The sequence below is a fragment of the Abramis brama genome, assembly GCF_963993115.1.
Source record: "Abramis brama genome assembly, chromosome: 10".
Lineage (NCBI taxonomy): Eukaryota > Metazoa > Chordata > Actinopteri > Cypriniformes > Leuciscidae > Abramis > Abramis brama.
Window position 1 is genome coordinate 36,516,414 of NC_139972.1, and position 19,434 is coordinate 36,535,847.

Here is a 19,434-nt window from a genome sequence, read left to right on the forward strand (position 1 = left end):
TGGCTATACATTTTCAGTTTCATTATACCGGTGTAAATTATTTATGATCGACACTTATGCGAAGCATAGGTTTCATGTCATGTGATGCGTGTTACTTTTCTCATCACTGTCAGGAAGGACCAATCACTGTCGTTTGTGATCGATGGATCCGTGTTTTAATTTTATATCCATTACAAGGGCGGATTTTCATTTGTCAGGTCCATTCCTTTACATTAATGAATTTAAATTATCGTACTTTTAGCATATATGTTTCTCCAAAAATATAATGAATTGGTTTAAATGGAAATCTGAGCCTCCATGCGCCCCCTTGAGGAATAACTCTATATGTGCCATATTAAACATTTACTATCAACATTAGCCAAGCCACCTAAAGAAATATTAGCGACGCACACAAGCAATTGTCCCTTTAATAAAAACAGTGCTGTCATCTCTTAACTTTATGTGTTTTGGAATTGTATAGTACTGTTTGAAAGCGGATAGATGTCTGAAGGTAATATAATTATGCCTTTGTATTTGGGTGTTGTCAGATCCAGTTAGCCTTTAGCAAAAGAGAAAGCTAAGTGTGCATTGGAAGTTTTTCGCTGTTTGTGTGATTGATATTTGTTATTATGATAGTCACATCAGTGTGATATGATTTATTGTGTCCTGTAGAGGTTTCTAAAAGGGCAGAAGAGGAGGCTGAGACACCAGATCTCGAGGTAAATAAAGATAACGTTACAACCATGAGTTGTTTTTATGATAGAGATGAATGTTTGTATTTATTAAACAAAATATGTTCATTATACCTGGCACACGACTCTAAAAACATCATTATACTAATCAAGGACATTTACCTTACTAATAACATGTAATTTGGGCCTTTTAAAAAGCTAAACCCCCTTTTTTTTGGACCTTGGAAATACATGGTACTTTGAAGTGCTCTGAAGTATTTATCAAAATACCATGGTATTACCATTTTGTGCCATCACTTTACCATGGTAGTGCTACAGTATTATTATTATTATTACTATAAATATCAACATTATTATTGGCCTATATTTTTCAGTGGTTAAAAGTTAAGTAAAAATAAAATAGTAAAAAAAAAAAAATTAATTAATTTAATTAATAAAAAGGTTTGTTTTACACAATATGTACTAAAAAAATTAAATTGAAAAGCTGCCAATAGAATTTGAAACACATGAATGGAACTAATACATCTGTTAATCATGCCAGCATCATAATCAACCAATGCCAATATTCAGCCATATATTATTATATCAATCATATTTTTCTAGTGTTTATTCTTTCACAAAACGTGTGTGTATATATAGGAGATTAATATGTTAGACAAACATGTCAATTTAGCAAACATCCACCATGTACAGTTCACACTTTATTTCTTACTCCTCATATATTATTAAGACATTTTTTAATAGTGAGTGTTGTTTTCTATTATTGGAGTGGATTGGTAATCTCTGTAATTCTTTTTGTAACTCTTTTTTGCAGGGTCAGTCTGACGACAGCAGTGACGAGGGCGAAGCTTCAGGAGACACTGAGAGTATGTGTCAAGGAATTTATCCCTTAAGTACATCTAAAGAGCTCATGTGATCTTAGCTAAAGTTCGATGTTTTTCAGTGGATTTCCTGCGCAGTCTCTTCTCGCGGACCCTTGGCCTGAGTCCTGGAGAGAAAGTCTTGGATGAGCTGACCCTGGATGGGGTCGCCCGCTACATCCTGAGTGACAAATGTGAGTTGACTTCTCAGATGAGGGTGGTAGGTGTGAAGTGTGTCATTTTTTCAATGTTAAAATACTCTATTATATTCCATTCAATATGTACAGCCAACTATAAGAAAGCCAACTGAAGGTTGTCTTCCTGAACAGTGTAAACACTGGTGCTGTGAAAATATGGCTCTGTTTGAGGAGTCGGTTGTTCGGGAAGTTTGATGTGTCTGTCTGTGTCAACAGGCAAGAACATTATCTGCATGGTTGGAGCTGGAATATCTACATGTAAGTAAATATCTTATCATAAAATACAATTTTCTTAAATTAAGCATAGCTATTTTTAAATAGATCATATTTTTAAGACCTGTTATAATGACAGAGCCCTTTTATAACCTCTGGCCAAATTTTCTTGATTAAAAACAGTCATAATTGAGTTTTTTTAGACCTTTAGATTTCCTAACACTGATCCTTAGAATTAAACAGGCTATAATACTTTTATTTTCTGCTGCTGTATTTTATTATTGGTTTCTCTGAATGTGTTTTAGTAAAATCAGCATTTTTGTTTTATTCTATAAACTACTGATAGCATTTCTTTCCAATTTCAAATAAAATATTGTGATTTAGAGCATTTATTTGAGAAAATAACAATTGGTCAAAATAACAAAAAAAGATGCCAGACTATATAAATAATGCAAAGAAAGCAAGCCAAGTTAAGTTAACCTTTATTTATATATAGCACTTTATACAATAGAGATTGTATAGCTTTACAATGATCAACAAGAAAATAATGATTCAATGACACAAAAAAACTTCACTTCTTCTGTAAAGCAAATCTAAAAAGACAATTGTGAAGTCAGTATATATATATATAAATATATAGTATAGTATATATAGTATAGTATATATAGTAGTTTATAGAATAAAACAATTAAAAAAAAAATGTACTCAAATAAATACAATCTCTGTATAAATAGTAAATCCAGATACACTGATCATTTTGCAGTGGTCTTATTTTTTCCAGAGCTGCATGAATATATTCTGTAGAAGCAAATTATTTGAGGTCACGCTATTTTAATTTTAAATGTATTATTATTGACTTTATTAATGACTTTTTTTTATTAAAGGTACACTATGTAACATTTGACCCTCTAGTGGTTAAAAATCAAAACTGCATGCATTTTGCGGAAGAACATTGTTTTGGTTGTGCTTCGGCTCTGCGTGACTATGTGGATGAATATTATTCTTCTGCTAATAAAACATTCACTATTAGGCTTAAGAGATTATATAACCAGTTTAGATGGAAAGCTGGCTAGCTGAAGACGTTACTGTAGCTTTACCCATTAATGCTTTACAATGAACTCCGTTAGAGAGATACATATGGCAGTTTATCTGTTCAATAAAATACCTTACTCACCTGTTGAGTAATAAAAATGCCATCTCTGCATCGCTTCTACAACATTTCAAATCCCTCAGTTCTCGCCATCTCTTACCCCTTTTCCACCAAGGCAATGCTGGTGCCGGTTCAGAGCCGGTACCTACTCGTGAACCAGTTCTTTGTGTTTCGACAGCCAAAGAACCGGTTCACGGCCAGGTTCCAAAGCGGCACCAACTCTTTGCTGGACTAGAACCGTTCTTTTACCACTCATGCTTACGTGGGGGGCTGGGGGCGGGGTTATTGTCAAACTTCTTCTCGAACGTAACCTCCGTCTATAATAATCCAGACGAGCAGCACAAATGTGTTCTAAACGTCTTCTTCTGACCCCAATATAGGATCGCAAAGCCAGGAGAAACATTTGCAGAAAGACGATGTAGTCCGCCATTGTAATTGTTATGCTTGAAGTTGGCGCAAGCGTTTCTGGGAAAGCTAAGACGTATGGCAATGTACACAGTAACGTAACGACGTTGTTCGCTGGGCTCTCTAGTCAGTGGAAAAACAAACAGGTTCTGAGAAGGTTTGCAAGTTGAACCAACTTTGAACCAGCACCAGTTCCGGACCAGTTCTTTTTTGGTGGAAAAGGGGTATCTCCAATGTTGGTTCTTGTTTTATTACGAGCTCTGTCGCGTTCTCTCTTTCCCAGCAGACTCTCCTCTGTTCGGCGTTTGTTTAAAACGGGTGATTCCCCGGAGGCTGGAGATTTAGCTGATCCATGTCAAGCTTTCTCGCTCTTTGTAACAACTAACTTCTGCCACTCCCACACCAGACACACGTCAAAGTAGCCGGAGCAACTTCTCTCTATTTACGGATATGACGAAACAATCACGGGCGAGTGACATGTTCGCAATTTTCCGTAAAAACCATCCTGTCAGGTCTAAAATATAAACACTTATTATTGCTTACCATAGGGAATTAGGTTAAGACAAAAACACGTCTTGGAAGAAGGACTGATGATGTATTGACTCATTATTTAAATTGTGTTAATTATGAACAAAAAAAGTTACATAGTGTGCCTTTAATTAACCTGTAAATTATTTATAATTTAGCTGCTGGAATCCCAGATTTCCGATCTCCTGGCACTGGTCTATATGCCAATTTACAGAAGTACAACCTGCCTTACCCAGAGGCCATCTTTCAGATCGACTATTTCAAGGTCTGATTGTGATTCTGAAGAAATGCTGCTGTCTTACTCTCATTGTTTGTCATCTAAGAGGACATGAGCCATATTTCAAAGTCTTTTTCCATTCCCTTTTTCCAGAAACATCCGGAGCCCTTCTTTGCTCTGGCCAGAGAGCTCTACCCAGGACAGTTTAAGGTAGTTCATGAATCTTCTCTCTTCTCTTTTTATACTCTTTTGTCTCGAATTGTTTTTTTTGTTTTTTTTTTGTTTTTCAAATGGAAAAATCCTGCAAACTTTACAGTGTGGTTTCATTTGTTAACGTTAGTTAACTACATTAGTTAACTTAAACTAACAATGAACAACTTCTATAGCATTTATTAATCTTAGTTAATGTTAATCTCAGCATTATTAAAATCAAAAGTTATTTAAAGTGGGTAAATGTAAAATAACTTCATCAAAATTGTTTGAATATGCCACAGTTACTGCAGCAGTTGGTGCCATGAGATCTATAAATATATGAAGTTTGGTTACTGTAGATCAGGGGTCGGCAAGTAACTTTGGCCGCGGGCCAATATTTTTTTTAGCCAGTAGATGGCGGGCCAGCTACACAGAGTAGGCCTATGGATACAAATTAAATACTCTTATATAGGCCTATAATCGCGGAATATGATGGATCCGTCACCGTCCGTAGATCATTCGTTCAATCGTTTTTTCAAATTAAAACCAAAAATAAAAAGATGAAAAACGACTTGTTTTTCCATTATTTATTTCCTGAACTAAAATGAAAAAAAAAAAGAATAACGAGGGGTTTTCTGATTTTCTGATTGTGCTCAGATCAAAAATAGAAAAAATTAATTACTGGATTAGACTAATTTTGATTTTGAATTTTGAATTTAACACCTTAGGCATATATCAAGGAAATCATTTTAAACAGATCAAGTACTATTGTGGTAACAGATTACAGCCATTTTAATAAAGGTGTGAATAGCAATGCCTCATTCGCTTACAGTCCGACTTTTGAACTTTATTAATTTTTTTATTATTATTATTTATTCGGGACACACACATAGCCTACACACCTAAGGTTTAAGGAGGTCTGCGCGGGACTGTTTTTTTTCCATCCCGCTCCAACAAGGTTCTATTCAGCAACCGCTTAAAATACACACTCGGTGTTCACCCGCTTTATTTCCCGACCTGACGGTCTGCAAAATTTAGATCTCGTTTCCATAATCTCACATTCAAATGTCTCTAACGGAAAGAAGGAGATTAAGTAGCCTATAATAATTATAAATGCTATACAAAAATTGTGTTTGTGTCAATATAAATATTAGGCTATTTTAACATTGTAGCCTACTGTCAGCAGAGAAAAAAAATGCCACAGAAAAAAATTATGAAATATAAATAACATAAATTAAATAGGACAAAGCCAAATCACTCAGATTTCTAAGCAACATAAACGAAAATCATATTGCCCTACTGACAACTTAAGTAGGCTATTTTCTGCCGAACTATTTCAAACATCCTTGCAAAAAAAGAATGTTGTTGACTGACAATGGTTTCAGTACCAAACAGCTCCTCAGAGCTAGGTGTACAGGTGGTCAGAATTAAGTGCGGATACGCTGTCAAAAGATGTCGGGAGTGGGCTATTGTCAGTCAGACCGCCCGCTCCGTCCAAAGTACACCAGAGTTCTTTTGACGCGCGAATGGACACAAAGTGGTCAAGCGTATAACTAGACGCGGCAGGCGCGAATTTGACGCGCTATTCGCGTTCGGTGTGAACGCACAGTTATACTTTAAAATGTAATCCTGCGCCGCATGATTCCCTATGGGCGTTTCACACAGTATGCGGCGGTGAAATCGCCGCGCGACTACGGCTTTTCTCAAGTAGTGGAAGAGTTTTGTGCAGCATTTAGGACTTCCAAAATTATCCGGCGGGCCAGAAAATATTGCTAGCGGGCCAGTTTTGGCCCGCGGGCCGCCAGTTGTCGTTCCCTGCTGTAGATGAAAAGGGGTGCACTACAGAGCCCCTCAAATACAACCATATAAAAGGTTGCCCATGTGTGCTAGGGCCTGGCTCTGATGGCCGACGATTCCAACGTGTGTGCAAAGTTTCAAGAGTTTTTGAGCATGTTAAGGGCACCAAACGTGCCTGAAAGTTTGCCATAGGAAAACAATAGGGCCCTTCACCCCTTAGGCTTGGGCCCTAATAAATGCTGTAAAAATACACTCACCTAAAGGATTATTAGAACACCTTTTCAATTTCTCATTAATGCAATTATCTAATCAACCAATCACATGGCACTTGCTTAAATGCATTTAGGGGTGTGGTCCTGGTCAAGACAATCTCCTGAACTCCAAACTGAATGTCAGAATGGGAAAGAAAGGTGATTTAAGCAATTTTGAGCGTGGCATTAGCCTGGGAAAACCCAGACAACTTCCGGCAAATTCAGATTTGCTCGAGAAGTAGTCTGGCAAAGAGCTCATTCAAGCCCATTTCCATGCCGTCGAAATCGCGGCACCAATCAGAAACGTTGAGGCGGGCTTTACACAATGACGATCGCTCTGATTGGTTTTAGGTCTATCCAATTGCGCCCAGAGGCATTTGAGCGACGTCCGTTCAACTTTTAAATGCATTATTATATTCAAATTGCAAACACATGAGGACAGTCTCCATAAAAGACCCACTGGCAGATGAACGTGCTACTACATTTCTCTCCGAAACGGTAGGGAATTAAATTAGATTTAATAGAGGATTTTAACTGTGACACGATGATTGACAGGGCAGTTTAAGTGACAGGATGCACGCAACAGATCCGTCCGATAAAGATGACGAAGTAGTATGTCCTAAAGCTTGCCTACTTTTTTGCTACACATTCAAAAGTAAATATCTTTTCTTCACAAAAAGAGTACATACTTTTATGGCGTAGTGTAACTTAGCCGAATTGGGACGCAGCATATGGCTTTACACGATGACGATCGCTCTGATTGGTTTTAGGTCTATCCAACTGCGCCCAGAGGCATTTGAGCGACGTCTGTTGGTGACGGCCCTTTGGAAATGATTTGTCTATGGAGCTTTGCCAGACCATAACTCATTTACTACTGAGAATGGTCTGGTTTTAACCAGGCTAGCGTGGCATGGTTGTTGGTGCCAGACGGGCCGGTCTGAGTATTTCACAATCTGCTCAGTTACTGGGATTTTCACGCACAACCATTTCTAGGGTTTACAAAGAATGGTGTGAAAAGGGTAAAACATCCAGTATGCGGCAGTCCTGTGGGCGAAAATGCCTTGTTGATGCTAGAGGTCAGAGGAGAATGGGCCGACTGATTCAAGCTGATAGAAGAGCAACTTTGACTGAAATAACCACTCGTTACAACCGAGGTATGCAGCAAAGCATTTGTGAAGCCACAACACGCAGAACCTTGAGGCGGATGGGCTACAACAGCAGAAGACCCCACCGGGTACCACTCATCTCCACTACAAATAGGAAAAAGAGGCTACAATTTGCACGAGCTCACCAAAATTGGACAGTTGAAGACTGGAAAAATGTTGCCTGGTCTGATGAGTCTCGATTTCTGTTGAGACATTCAGATGGTAGAGTCAGAATTTGGCGTAAACAGAATGAGAACATGGATCCATCATGCCTTGTTACCACTGTGCAGGCTGGTGGTGGTGGTGTAATGGTGTGGGGCATGTTTTCTTGGCACACTTTAGGCCCCTTAGTGCCAATTGGGCATCGTTTAAATGCCACGGCCTACCTGAGCATTGTTTCTGACCATGTCCATCCCTTTATGACCACCATGTACCCATCCTCTGATGGCTACTTCCAGCAGGATAATGCACCATGTCACAAAGCTCGAATCATTTCAAATTGGTTTCTTGAACATGACAATGAATTCACTGTACTAAAATGGCCCCCACAGTCACCAGATCTCAACCCAATAGAGCATCTTTGGGATGTGGTGGAACGGGAGCTTCGTGCCCTGGATGTGCATCCCACAAATCTCCATCAACTGCAAGATGCTATCCTATCAATATGGGCCAACATTTCTAAAGAATGCTTTCAGCACCTTGTTGAATCAATGCCACATAGAATTAAGGCAGTTCTGAAGGCGAAAGGGGGTCAAACACAGTATTAGTATGGTGTTCCTAATAATCCTTTAGGTGAGTGTATATTGCTCATTTTTAGTTTATGTAAGTAAATGCATTAACTAATGTTAACAAATGAGACCTTATTGTAAAGTCTTACCAAAAATCAAATTTTAGACAGCAGTGTGGAATAAGTTTTTTTTTTTAAATACCAGTCATTCAATTTGCAAGCATAGAATAAACAAATCGAACGAAATGGAGACGTATAATGTGCATTTGAAAAAAATGTTGGCGTACACATTTCATTATTATTATTTTACACATATTACATGGTCTTCTTTGTCATGTCAAGAGGTCAGAAAGGCACCACATACAAATAATGACCCATCTAATACTGTGATGAATGTAGTTTTGACTGTTGCATGCGCTTTGGTTTCTCCAGCCCACAGTGTGTCACTATTTCATGAAGATGCTGAAGGACAAAGGCCTACTGAGTCGCTGTTACTCTCAGGTAAGACAGTGTTCAGCTGCATATATTGAATACGCACTTACTTTGTGAGCGAAACAATAATATATGTATATTATACAATTATTATTGTTATTTTTTTCAGAATATCGATACTCTAGAGAGAGTTGCCGGTCTGGAAGGCGAGGATCTGATTGAAGCTCATGGCACATTTCACACCTCTCACTGCGTGAGCTTCCTCTGTCGTAAGGAGTACTCCATGGACTGGATGAAAGGTACAGGACTGAACACTGACATGTCTCTGTGGTTTCTGCTTTCAGTTTTAAACGAGATGTGGGAATGTTGTTTCGCTTCACTATTCTTATTCCATGTTTCTGACTCGCAGATAAAATATTCTCTGAAGATATTCCTAAGTGCGATTCCTGTGGAAGCCTGGTCAAACCTGGTAAGAGCAATCGTTTCTAAGAACAAGAATAATATCTGGAGCCTTTTCTTTTTCTTATTAGAATTAGTTTTAGATTCAAGACATAGTTCACCCAAAAATGATAATTCTGTCGTCATTTATTTACTCTCATATTGTTACAAAACTGTATGGTTTTCTTTCTTCCACAAAACACAAAAGATATATTGCAGAATCCCTTTAGCATACAAATAAATTGAATAGGGAATGAAAATACCATACCATACAAGTTTAGTGTGAGGAACAGTCCTATATTCACTCCGTCATTAAATTGCTTTCATTGGTGACTAGTCTCTTTTTATATTCTGATGGTTTTGAGCCTCTTTGTGGATATATTTTTCATCATTTTTTAGATATTGTGTTTTTTGGGGAGAATCTTCCTGCCCGATTCTTCACTTCCATGAAAATGGTGAGCATTCAGCCCATCTTTAAGGTCAAAGCTAGAAAATGTAGCTGGAAAATAACTTTATTAAAGAACCGCTATAAAGCCAAAACAATCTCTGTTACCTTAAATTATACGTTTATCTCTGTAAAGCTGCTTTGAAACAATCTACATTGTTAAAAGCACTATATAAATGAAGATGACTTGACTTGACTTGACTCAAAGCCAGTCGTTCCACATTTTCACTTCGACTCTTACTGTCATCCCACTGTGTACCGCAGGACTTTCCTCGATGTGATCTTCTCATCATATTGGGCACATCCCTACAGGTTCAGCCGTTCGCATCACTAGTCAGTAGGTAAGCATGTCTCCAGGTATCCGAATTAATGTGCATTAAATTCACAAATTAAATGCAAATTAAAATGAATAATGTTGGTTAATTTTATTTTTCCAACAATTAACATTGAATGATGCTCATCGCTAGCCTGGTCCTATCAGAATCTCGTACATTTAATTTGTACAGAGATTCTGGCCACTCTCCATTGACAAGCGTTAACTTCCTTAAAGGGTCATTCCACCCATTTGAACATTGTTTTTTATTTAAAGTGGGTCATATATGTAGTCGAAATGTAAAATAAATTTTGAATTTGGTGCCTTCGTGACCGAGGAAAGACAAAAAATAACTTCAGGACGCATTTGTATGAAAGACAACAACTCCCACAATGCACCACATTGCACAGCTCCGCAAGCCACTCCCACTAATCCAGAAAGCGCATATCTGCCTATAAGAGAAATCACTCTTCCGTCTACAAGGCTAGCTACCACCAGAGCTTGAAATTCATTTCACACAAAATGTCTAGTTAGTTGGCGAACTCATTAGTGCATTACTCCTCGTTTGTATTTCTTTCGAAAAGGTGAATTATTGCATGGTACCTGGATGTTCAGTCAGAACATATGCGGTGCGAAACTAGGATAGTTCACAACACAAACGTCCGTGTCCTCGTCTGATTCAGAGATTTCGTCCAGGAGAAATTGTCATCGTTGAAATTCTTTGCCGCAGACGGACTCTATCTCTGTGTTCGTAGCGGTTCGTAGTTGCATAGTGAGATCACCGGCGCCACCAGTCCGCCCTAACTCGAGCCAGTCCGGGCTCCTCGTCCGCGGCAGGCAGGTCTTCTGCCTCGGCTGCTCTTCGCTATAATGCGGCTTGTAAAGGTAGCCACAAACACCTGATTCAAGCATCAGACTTCCGAAATCCTCTTCTTCTATATCATATTGAGCACTCTCCTCCGCTATTGTCATAACTTTACATCTGTCTCCACAGCGCCTGTTAGCTTAGCTTCAAACAAGATGGAGGATATTGCTTTCAGTTTCAGAGAGTAAAGTCCCACCCACTGATCTGTAATAGGTCTGTAGCGTGAGCGGGTCCCGCCCCCTGGGAAAGATGAGGAACGAGTGTCTGTAGCATAGACTGTAAAAAAATAGGTCTGTAGTCTCAACAGAAATCCCCCCCTCTTACACTTCCTCCTACAATGACGCAAAATGACGATTTTTGCGTCATTGTAGGAGGAAGTGTAAGAGGTAAATAACGGATTTCTCCCGTATCAGGGGAAAATGAGAGAGTGTTGCACGACCATTTAACAGTATGACTGGGTTTCTAACAATGCAAAGCTTAATGCAAATGGGTGAAGTGTCCCTTTAAAGACGGGTACTCTGCTGAAGTTTAAAACTATTGAATCTGCCCAGAGCCACTCTGGATCTGCCATAACCAATCACTAACGTTTGGTCGTGACGTAGACCTACAACTCAAACTAGCGCACGACCTCAACGTCATCGCTCTCAGCCACTCCCTCTGTTCACTGATTGGACCAGTAAAAATTTGGCCTGAGAAAGCCCACGAATATACCTCAAACCCAGACGGAGTACTGAAGGAAAATGAAAATTGAGCGGAAGAACGTAGGAGGGTGGAGCCAGGCTAGCGCATCGCATCAAAAAATTGAATTTTGTGCAAATCTGCAGATGTTTATTGTCTTATCTGCAGAGTGTCAAACAGCTGTCCTAGACTGCTCATCAATATGGAGAAAACCGGACAGGTCTGTAATTGCTAATCTAATTCTAATAAACATTTGAATGAAACAAATTCGTTTTATAATTACATTCTTGCATTACGTGTCTTTCTCCTACAGTCGGAATTTGGCATGGGGTTGTTCGCTTTTGGAGGAGGAATGGACTTTGACTCAGATAAAGCCTACAGGTGAGGCCTCCAAGTATTGTCATGTTAAACAGCGTGTCTTCTTGAGGTCTGTTCACACAAAGAGCATTGTGAAGTGCTGGACAAAACAAGTACAATGTAAAATCCAACAGGTGTTCAAACTAACACTTTTTAGTTAACTTACTGTCTAAACTTAATTGTAAAAATCTTCTTATCTGTACTATTCACATACTATTCCTTGTTTACCCCCACAAAAAAAAGCAAGTTAAGATTAATTGATTGGTTTGAGTGCCATTTTGTCAGGCAAAAAAAAAAAATTCTTAATAGACTTCCGCTCATTTCCTCCACTTCTGCTGTTATTTTTCTCTTTTGCATTCACGGATTTCCCAAAGTCATCTTAAATGTTGAATTGTCAATACAACTGAAAAATTTGAGAGAACATCACATAAGCTGACTTCATAAATTGATGTTGATTTTCCTAACATGTCTTTGTTGGAACTCACCATTATGGTACAACATATTCCTATTTCACTTTACTTAGTCTTCTAAGGCATTCGGTTTGCATGCTTTTTTTAAGTAAGTTTAACTAATTAGATTTTACAGTGTAACAAACTATTCACACTATTCATGACATGATACTGAATTTAAGCAGGTGCAATATATAGTTAATTGTCTCAAAACTGTGCTATGTGTGTTCCTAGGATTTACTATTGATATAATAGGATATTGAACTTAGTTACATTATTTGATCAATTTAGCTCTGTTAATGCAAAATAATTTTTGAATGATTTATTATCAGTTTTATTTCAGGAAAAAATAAATTATTTTTTTATCTGTAATATAGAATTAGCTATTGAAAATTGACCACAAAATTGGAATTGTGCTTGATGTGAGGAAAAATATGATTTCTTCAGTGCAGCATTAACCTTTGATATGATAAAAAAAAAAGGACTTTATGAAATACAGGCACAAATGGCATGTGACAAATAACTCTGTAAGGGCATTAACAGTCAAAGACCCAGAACCAGGAATTTAGCTCCTGGAATTTATGTTTTAATGAAAAACTGTGTCCTTAATAATTTTATTGTGTAGTACGTTTGTTAGCAATTAAGACAAGAGTCAGAATTATAATAAATTAAAGAAAAGTTTTACTGAAGATAGTTTGCAGTTTCATCAGCTGAAGTCAGCTTCAAGACTCACACAGGAGTTCATAGGCCGCCCCGTTTACAGTTACAAAGATCACAGCAGTTATACCCTACACCAAGGTCTAAGCAACGTCCTTGCTTCAGGTTGAATGATTCTCATTGGCTAAGAAATCGATAAACAGTCATTTTCCACACATATACAGATAGACTGAATCATAACTCCATCGATTATGCAGCTGACACTCGGACCCTGAAGTTAGGCACGTCGTGACCTTCCAGGTCTCAGATCTGGGTTGCTGGGTGCCAACATATCCAGAACAACAACTCAGTCATTTCCAATAATGCAGTTGATTTGTTTCTTAACCTGTAACCAGGAACACACACACCGACACACAGCTTCTTCAAGCTTGGATTTGGCCAGGCTCTAACTATAAACAGGAGAGTCTTCTCAAAACATCAAGATAATGCGTTCTTTCTCTCAAGGAGAGGACACTTTAAAATAACACCGTAAAGTAAAGCTTTAACTGAGAAATGGTCCCTTAAACTATAGACTTCAATGACCATAGTTGTCAGGGTACCCTAGAAAAGATATCATTCAGATATCAAATACAGACATTAGAGATTACCTGAAAAGAACATTTCAGTCATCACGCTGGTAACTTCTATAACAAAGTAAAATCTCATAAGCCTAGAGATGTCTTTAAACTCATTTGATATTTAGAAGGAAAAATATTAACCTTGATTATAATCACTCATTAGATATACATTAAGCAGCAGTAGATTCCAGATTTTCCCCTTCAACTCATATATACAGTACTCCATTATCCCCCACTATTGAATTTACCAAAAACATCAAATGTCTTAAGTATTTCCAAACTTTTAAAATGGCAGGTGGTGTGAATAAGCATTTAGACACGTACATGTATAAGTGGGGTTTTATTGGTCGTTCACAGAGATGTGGCTCACCTGAGCACCTGTGATGACGGCTGCATGGCTCTTGCCGAACTGCTGGGCTGGAAGGTAAATACAGTAAATATTCACATGCAGATCTGACACTTAATTTAAATCAGTAAAAATGTTCCCTTCTTAAACTGTTTGTTGCATGTCAACCTTTTTGGTTTCAGGCAGAGCTGGAAGAGATGGTGAAGCGTGAACATGCTTTGATTGACAGCAAAGATGATAAAAAGAAAGACAAGGAAGCCAATCAGAGCTCCAGAAGCACTGGGGCGGAGCCTGTGAAGGCTGACAAGACAGAATAACCAATCAGAGCATGCAGAGGGTTTGCATGGCAGTCCTATTCGATCTCCGTAATTCACTCCACTCTGGCCTTCTCGTATCTACTGTCCATCATGTTTTTCTGTTTCTCTGAGCTGTTTTGTCTGTAATAGCAATATAGATGCTATAGAAATCGTACAGAAACCACATAGAGCTCAGACAGGAACAGTGAGACAGATAGACAGCAAATACTTTAGCAGAAGTGTGGTGTTCTGCTTTGGCCAAAAGACTGCTCTGACAAAAACAGTTTGTGAAACACAATTATAAAAAAAAAAAACATAATGCTTTAAATGTAATTTTTTAAAGCTGATAAGCATTACACTTGGCTTTATCACATAAGGTCTCGTTTAATCTTGCAAAAGCAAATGTGTCTGAAAGAAGCCGCAGGGATGTGGCGTGTTGTGTCAAATGAGGCTAACTTGGCTGTTGGTTTGAAAAGTTATTTAAGGGTGAAACAGGAAAACATGTTGAGGTCACATTTAACTAAAAATGTATTCTACATAAAGAAAATGAAGCGTACTTTAAGGACCATGGAGATTTTTTTGCACTGTGACATTTTAATTTAAGCATTGAGTGTTACTTTTTACCCTTTTTAACATTGTTTTTAATTATTAACTAAAATTTAACTTAAATTAAATAGAATTTATAGAAACGTACAAAAGCTGTACAACAAATGATAGCATGCTGTATACATTTTTTACCATTTAGATGCAATAGTTTGTTTTTTTTGCACTACTATAATGAGATTTACATTTATTTGCGTTATGAAATGCATTTGCGTTAAGTCTGAGGTAAATTCTTAACAGGTTTCATGGTATTCAACATAATTTTAATGAGGGTGTACCTTGTCAATGAGACTTTTCTTTTTGTGTGCAATCATTTGTAGACTTTAGTAGACTATAATGTTGTATTTTTAAAAGGGTTAATTAATTAATGTTTCTTTTAATGAATTATTAATAATATATGCAGTATATAAACTATTCTAATACATTTGGCTGTTTTTTTTTTTTTTTTTTTCTTCTTCTTCTGATGATTATCATTGGTCTGGAATGATATCCACCCTATGCTTCAGTTGTGTAAGAGGAAGTTGGCCCAGTAGGGTTTTACAACATTACTATCATATCTGATTGAGCCCTACGCAACTTTATTAGGAAACAAGAACAAGTTTTGTATGTATGCATGTGGTGTGATGTTATCAAAAGGCATTAAAACTACATAACACCCACATGCCAACTATTAACCTTATTTTATGTGCCAAGTCCATATCTTTTAGCTTAAGGATGACACCTTAGTAATTTGATTACTTGATGTTTTAATGAAAAACTGTGTTCTTAATAATTTTATTGTGTAGTACGTTTGTTAGCAATAAGCAATAATATATTCATAATAGCATTACCTCTCATTGCACACTGTTTTATTCTTAATGTTGTAGTAATATATTCATGAACGACCCCTCCTTATTTATTGCTTAATAAGGTAACACTTTATTTTGATGGTCCACTTTAGACATATAAGTAACTTTACAACTACATGTCAACAACCAGTCATTAGAGGATTAGTAGACTGTCTATTTAATATCTAACACTTTATTTTGATGGTCTCCTGACTAGAAGTAACTTTGCTAGTACATGTCAACTTATGTGAGTCTTATGAGCTCTCCTCCCTCATTGGTTTAAGCAGAGAAACATGAAAAGTGGGTGAGATAGGGCGTTGTAACTTGAAAGATACAGGATCAATTTGACGGATGATTTTGAAAGGATCAACATACCTGGGACGTTCCTGCAAGGAAGCTGCAGATGGAGAACTCTGGTCGACAGCCCCACCCACTGATCCGGAGAGTATTTGGGACCTGGTCGACTCTGGGACCTTGCTCCCTCTGTCAACAGATGCCGTGTTACAAATAGACGTGGGCTTGGCTCCACATGGTTTCACCACGTAGCATCCAATCGTCAACTGCAGGGACATCTGATGGCTCTCCGGACCATGGGAAGAGTGGAGGTTGAAAGCCCAGGATGCATTTGAAGGGGTGGGTCCCAGTAGCAGGTTTGAATAGAGAATTCGGAGTGTGTTTCGCCCAAGGAAGGAGGCAACTCCAGTCCGTCTGGTTCAGCTGCCAGTAAGCACGGAGGAATTTTCCCAGATCTATAGCCCATAGAAGTGGAAGACAAACTGGAACGGTCATTCTTGGGGAAGGCGGATGAGTCGACAGGCCTTGGAGAATCTGTCTACAACTGTCAAAATGGCTGAAAACCCTGTGAGCAGGGTAGGTCCGTGATGAAATCCACTGCAATATGAGACCAAGAACGACATAGAGTAGGCAGAGGATGAAGGAGTCCAGAGGGAAGTTGTCTGGAATATTTTGATGTGGCACATTCATTGCAATTAGTAACGTGGCGACATCAGTGGCGAGGGAAAACCGGTTCTGAACTAGCCTGCTGGTAGCTTGGATTCCTGGATGGCCAGAGCTGGTTGAACAGTGAACCCCTTGGAGAATTATCTGGTGCAAGGGATGGGTACCTCCGACATCTTCCATGAGAGAGCTGCACTGGGGTAGAGTCTTGTGGGTGAACCGTGACGTTGGGTGAGCATGGATCCGGCGCTGAAATTAAAAGCATTGACCTTGAGCAGTAAGAAGAGAGCAAGGTTAGGATGGTGAAAAATAGGTGCGCTGGTAAAACGTAGTTTGAGATACTTGAAAAAACGTAAACTTCACGAAAATTTCTTACACTTGCCTCAAAGCAGGGAGGTAAGCGGAGCGGCCACTGAACTAAAACCCCAGATGAAGCATCTAAAAAAGTTTACGAAGCCAAGAAATGCTGCAGTTCTTTAACTGATGGGGGCAGTGGCCAGTCCAGGATGGCTTGTGCCTTAGATCAGGGTTCACAAATCTCGGTCCTGGAGGGCCGCTGTCCTGCAGAGTTTAGCTCCAACCCCAATTAAACACACCTGAACCAGCTAATCAAGGCCTCACTAGACAACTTTCAAACAGGTGTGTTGGAGCTGGTTGGAGCTAAACACTGCAGGGACAGCGGCCCTCCAGGACCGAGATTGGTGAACCCTGCCTTAGATGAATCCATGGCTACACCCTCAGGAGAGATGATCTAACCCAAAAAGGAGATTCTGGTCTTGTAAAACGTAAAAATAAAATAAAAATAAAAAAATGTATCTTGGCATAAAACTGCTGTTAAATGAGGCAGTGTAGAATAGCTCTGACATGCTGGACCTGCTTATCAAGGGAAGAGGAGTAGATCAGGATATCAGCAATATAGATCAGGGGTGTCCAATCCTGTTCCTGGAGGGCCACTGTCCAGCAAAGTTTAGCACCAAACCCAATTAAACACAGGTGAATCAGCTAATCAAGGTCAAACAAGGCATACTAGAAACTTCCAGGCAGGTGTGTTTAGGCAAGTTGGAGCTAAACTCTGCAGGACAGTGGCCCTCCAGGATGAAGTTTGGAGACCCCTAATATAGATCATGACCCACTTGCCCAGGAATTCTCTGGAGATGTCATTGACAAAGGCCTGGAAGACAGATGAACTGTTGGATAACCCGAACAACATCACCAGATGTTCACAGTGCCCCTGTATAAGTGGAAAAGGCAACCTTCCATTCGTCCCCCTCACGGATGCAGATCAAGTTGTACATGTTACAAAGATCTAGTTGTGTGAAAATCTTCACCAACTTCATCTGTTTTAAAGGCTGCAGGAACAAGGGGTAAAAGAAAGTGTACTTATAGTATAGTACTTAATGGTGATAATCAATGCAGGAACGGAGAAACCCGCTCTTCTTTCCCATGAAAAAGAAGCCGGCGGAGGCATGGTACCTGGTTGAATGAAGCCTTTCTCCAATGCCTCAGAAATGTCCTTCTCCATGGCTTTGGCCTGAGGTTCAGAAAGGGGGTATATATGCGTCCGTGAGGGGAGAGGTACTTGGCAAAACGTCAATAGCACATACACAGGAGCGATGTGGAGGAAGTTGGGTGGCCTTAGACTTGGTGAATGCTTCATGGAGATCAGAATAATAGAAGGGCAGGGCCAGAGTGTTCTCATCACTGGTCACTGCTGTGGTGCTTACTGGAGGGAGAGTGGCTTGTACCAGAAGATTGAGATAGAAATGACAGTAGGTGGAAAGAAATCTCAGGATTGTAAAATCTTAACCAGGGCAAAACGAGGACCACCAGTTTTTCAGGAGAATGAGTGACTAGGAATTGGATCTTCTCAAAGTGTAGAAGGCCCACTTGCAGACAAATGGGTGGAGTGATGTGTTGAATCTTGCCCGTGCCCAACGGGCGGCCCTCTAGCACTGTAGAGGAACACAAAGAACAAGAGAGCAATTCAGGGAATCAACCAAACTATGAAATTGCCCGCAGCTCCTGAATCTAAATTGGCTGATAGAAAATGTGCCTCATCATGAACATATAATATAACTGGGACTTCTAACTGGCCTACAAATCCGAACTCACCACCGAGTGTCACCCCTTCCTAGGGGACGAATCGGGCAGACAGCCAGTAGGTGTCCTGATTGTCCACAGTAAAGGCACAGATGGGCTCTTATGCTCCTCAGCCAACATAGAAGATCGACCCACCTACATGGGTTCGGGATCGCAGGCGTCTGGGTTGCATGTGTCTGGAAGGTCAACATGCCCTGATCAAATTGTCCAACCGGATGGCAACGTTATTTGCCCTCATCACAACAGGCCAGTTCAGCATGGCGGTTGGGATTCATCCCTTGACAAAACAAAAGCTTTAAAGTGTCATCAACCCACACAGTTTGAGCAGCGAGCATGTGGAACGATAGCGAAGTCAGTGGCTGAACTCTGTACTTGTTTCAGGCTCAGCAGAATCTCCCCTGCATCTTTCCCCCCTCAGAATGCTTGAACACTTCCCGAATGCGGGAGATGAACTGGGTATAGGAGCGTCGCAATTCGCTTTCATGATTCCAAATGGTGGTGGCACAGTCTAGCGCTCTTCCTGACAACAGCGATGCTACAAAGGAATCTCGAGACTCTTCAGTGGGATAAAGATGTGATGTTTTCAAGTTCGGGAGAAGCACATTCAGATAATTAACCTAATTATCATGGGAGGAGCTCATCCAGTCAACTCAATTAGCATTAGGAGGTATATATACAGCAGACTTACCTCTGTTCTATGA

General features: G+C 39.3%; 1 protein-coding gene across 1 annotated transcript; it reads left to right on the forward strand.

Moving 5' to 3' along the window:
* The first annotated feature begins 316 nt into the window (after nucleotides 1–316).
* sirt2 (sirtuin 2 (silent mating type information regulation 2, homolog) 2) lies at nucleotides 317–15,508 on the forward strand. Its single transcript, XM_084126166.1, has 16 exons — nucleotides 317–490; nucleotides 652–698; nucleotides 1,486–1,537; nucleotides 1,615–1,725; nucleotides 1,945–1,986; nucleotides 4,183–4,289; nucleotides 4,395–4,451; nucleotides 8,786–8,854; nucleotides 8,955–9,084; nucleotides 9,195–9,254; nucleotides 9,623–9,678; nucleotides 9,933–10,009; nucleotides 11,693–11,744; nucleotides 11,838–11,905; nucleotides 13,962–14,028; nucleotides 14,133–15,508. Exons 1-16 carry the CDS (start codon nucleotides 481–483, stop codon nucleotides 14,265–14,267), a joined length of 1,140 nt encoding a protein of 379 aa, XP_083982292.1. The 5' UTR covers nucleotides 317–480; the 3' UTR covers nucleotides 14,268–15,508.
* The last annotated feature ends 3,926 nt before the right edge of the window (nucleotides 15,509–19,434 follow it).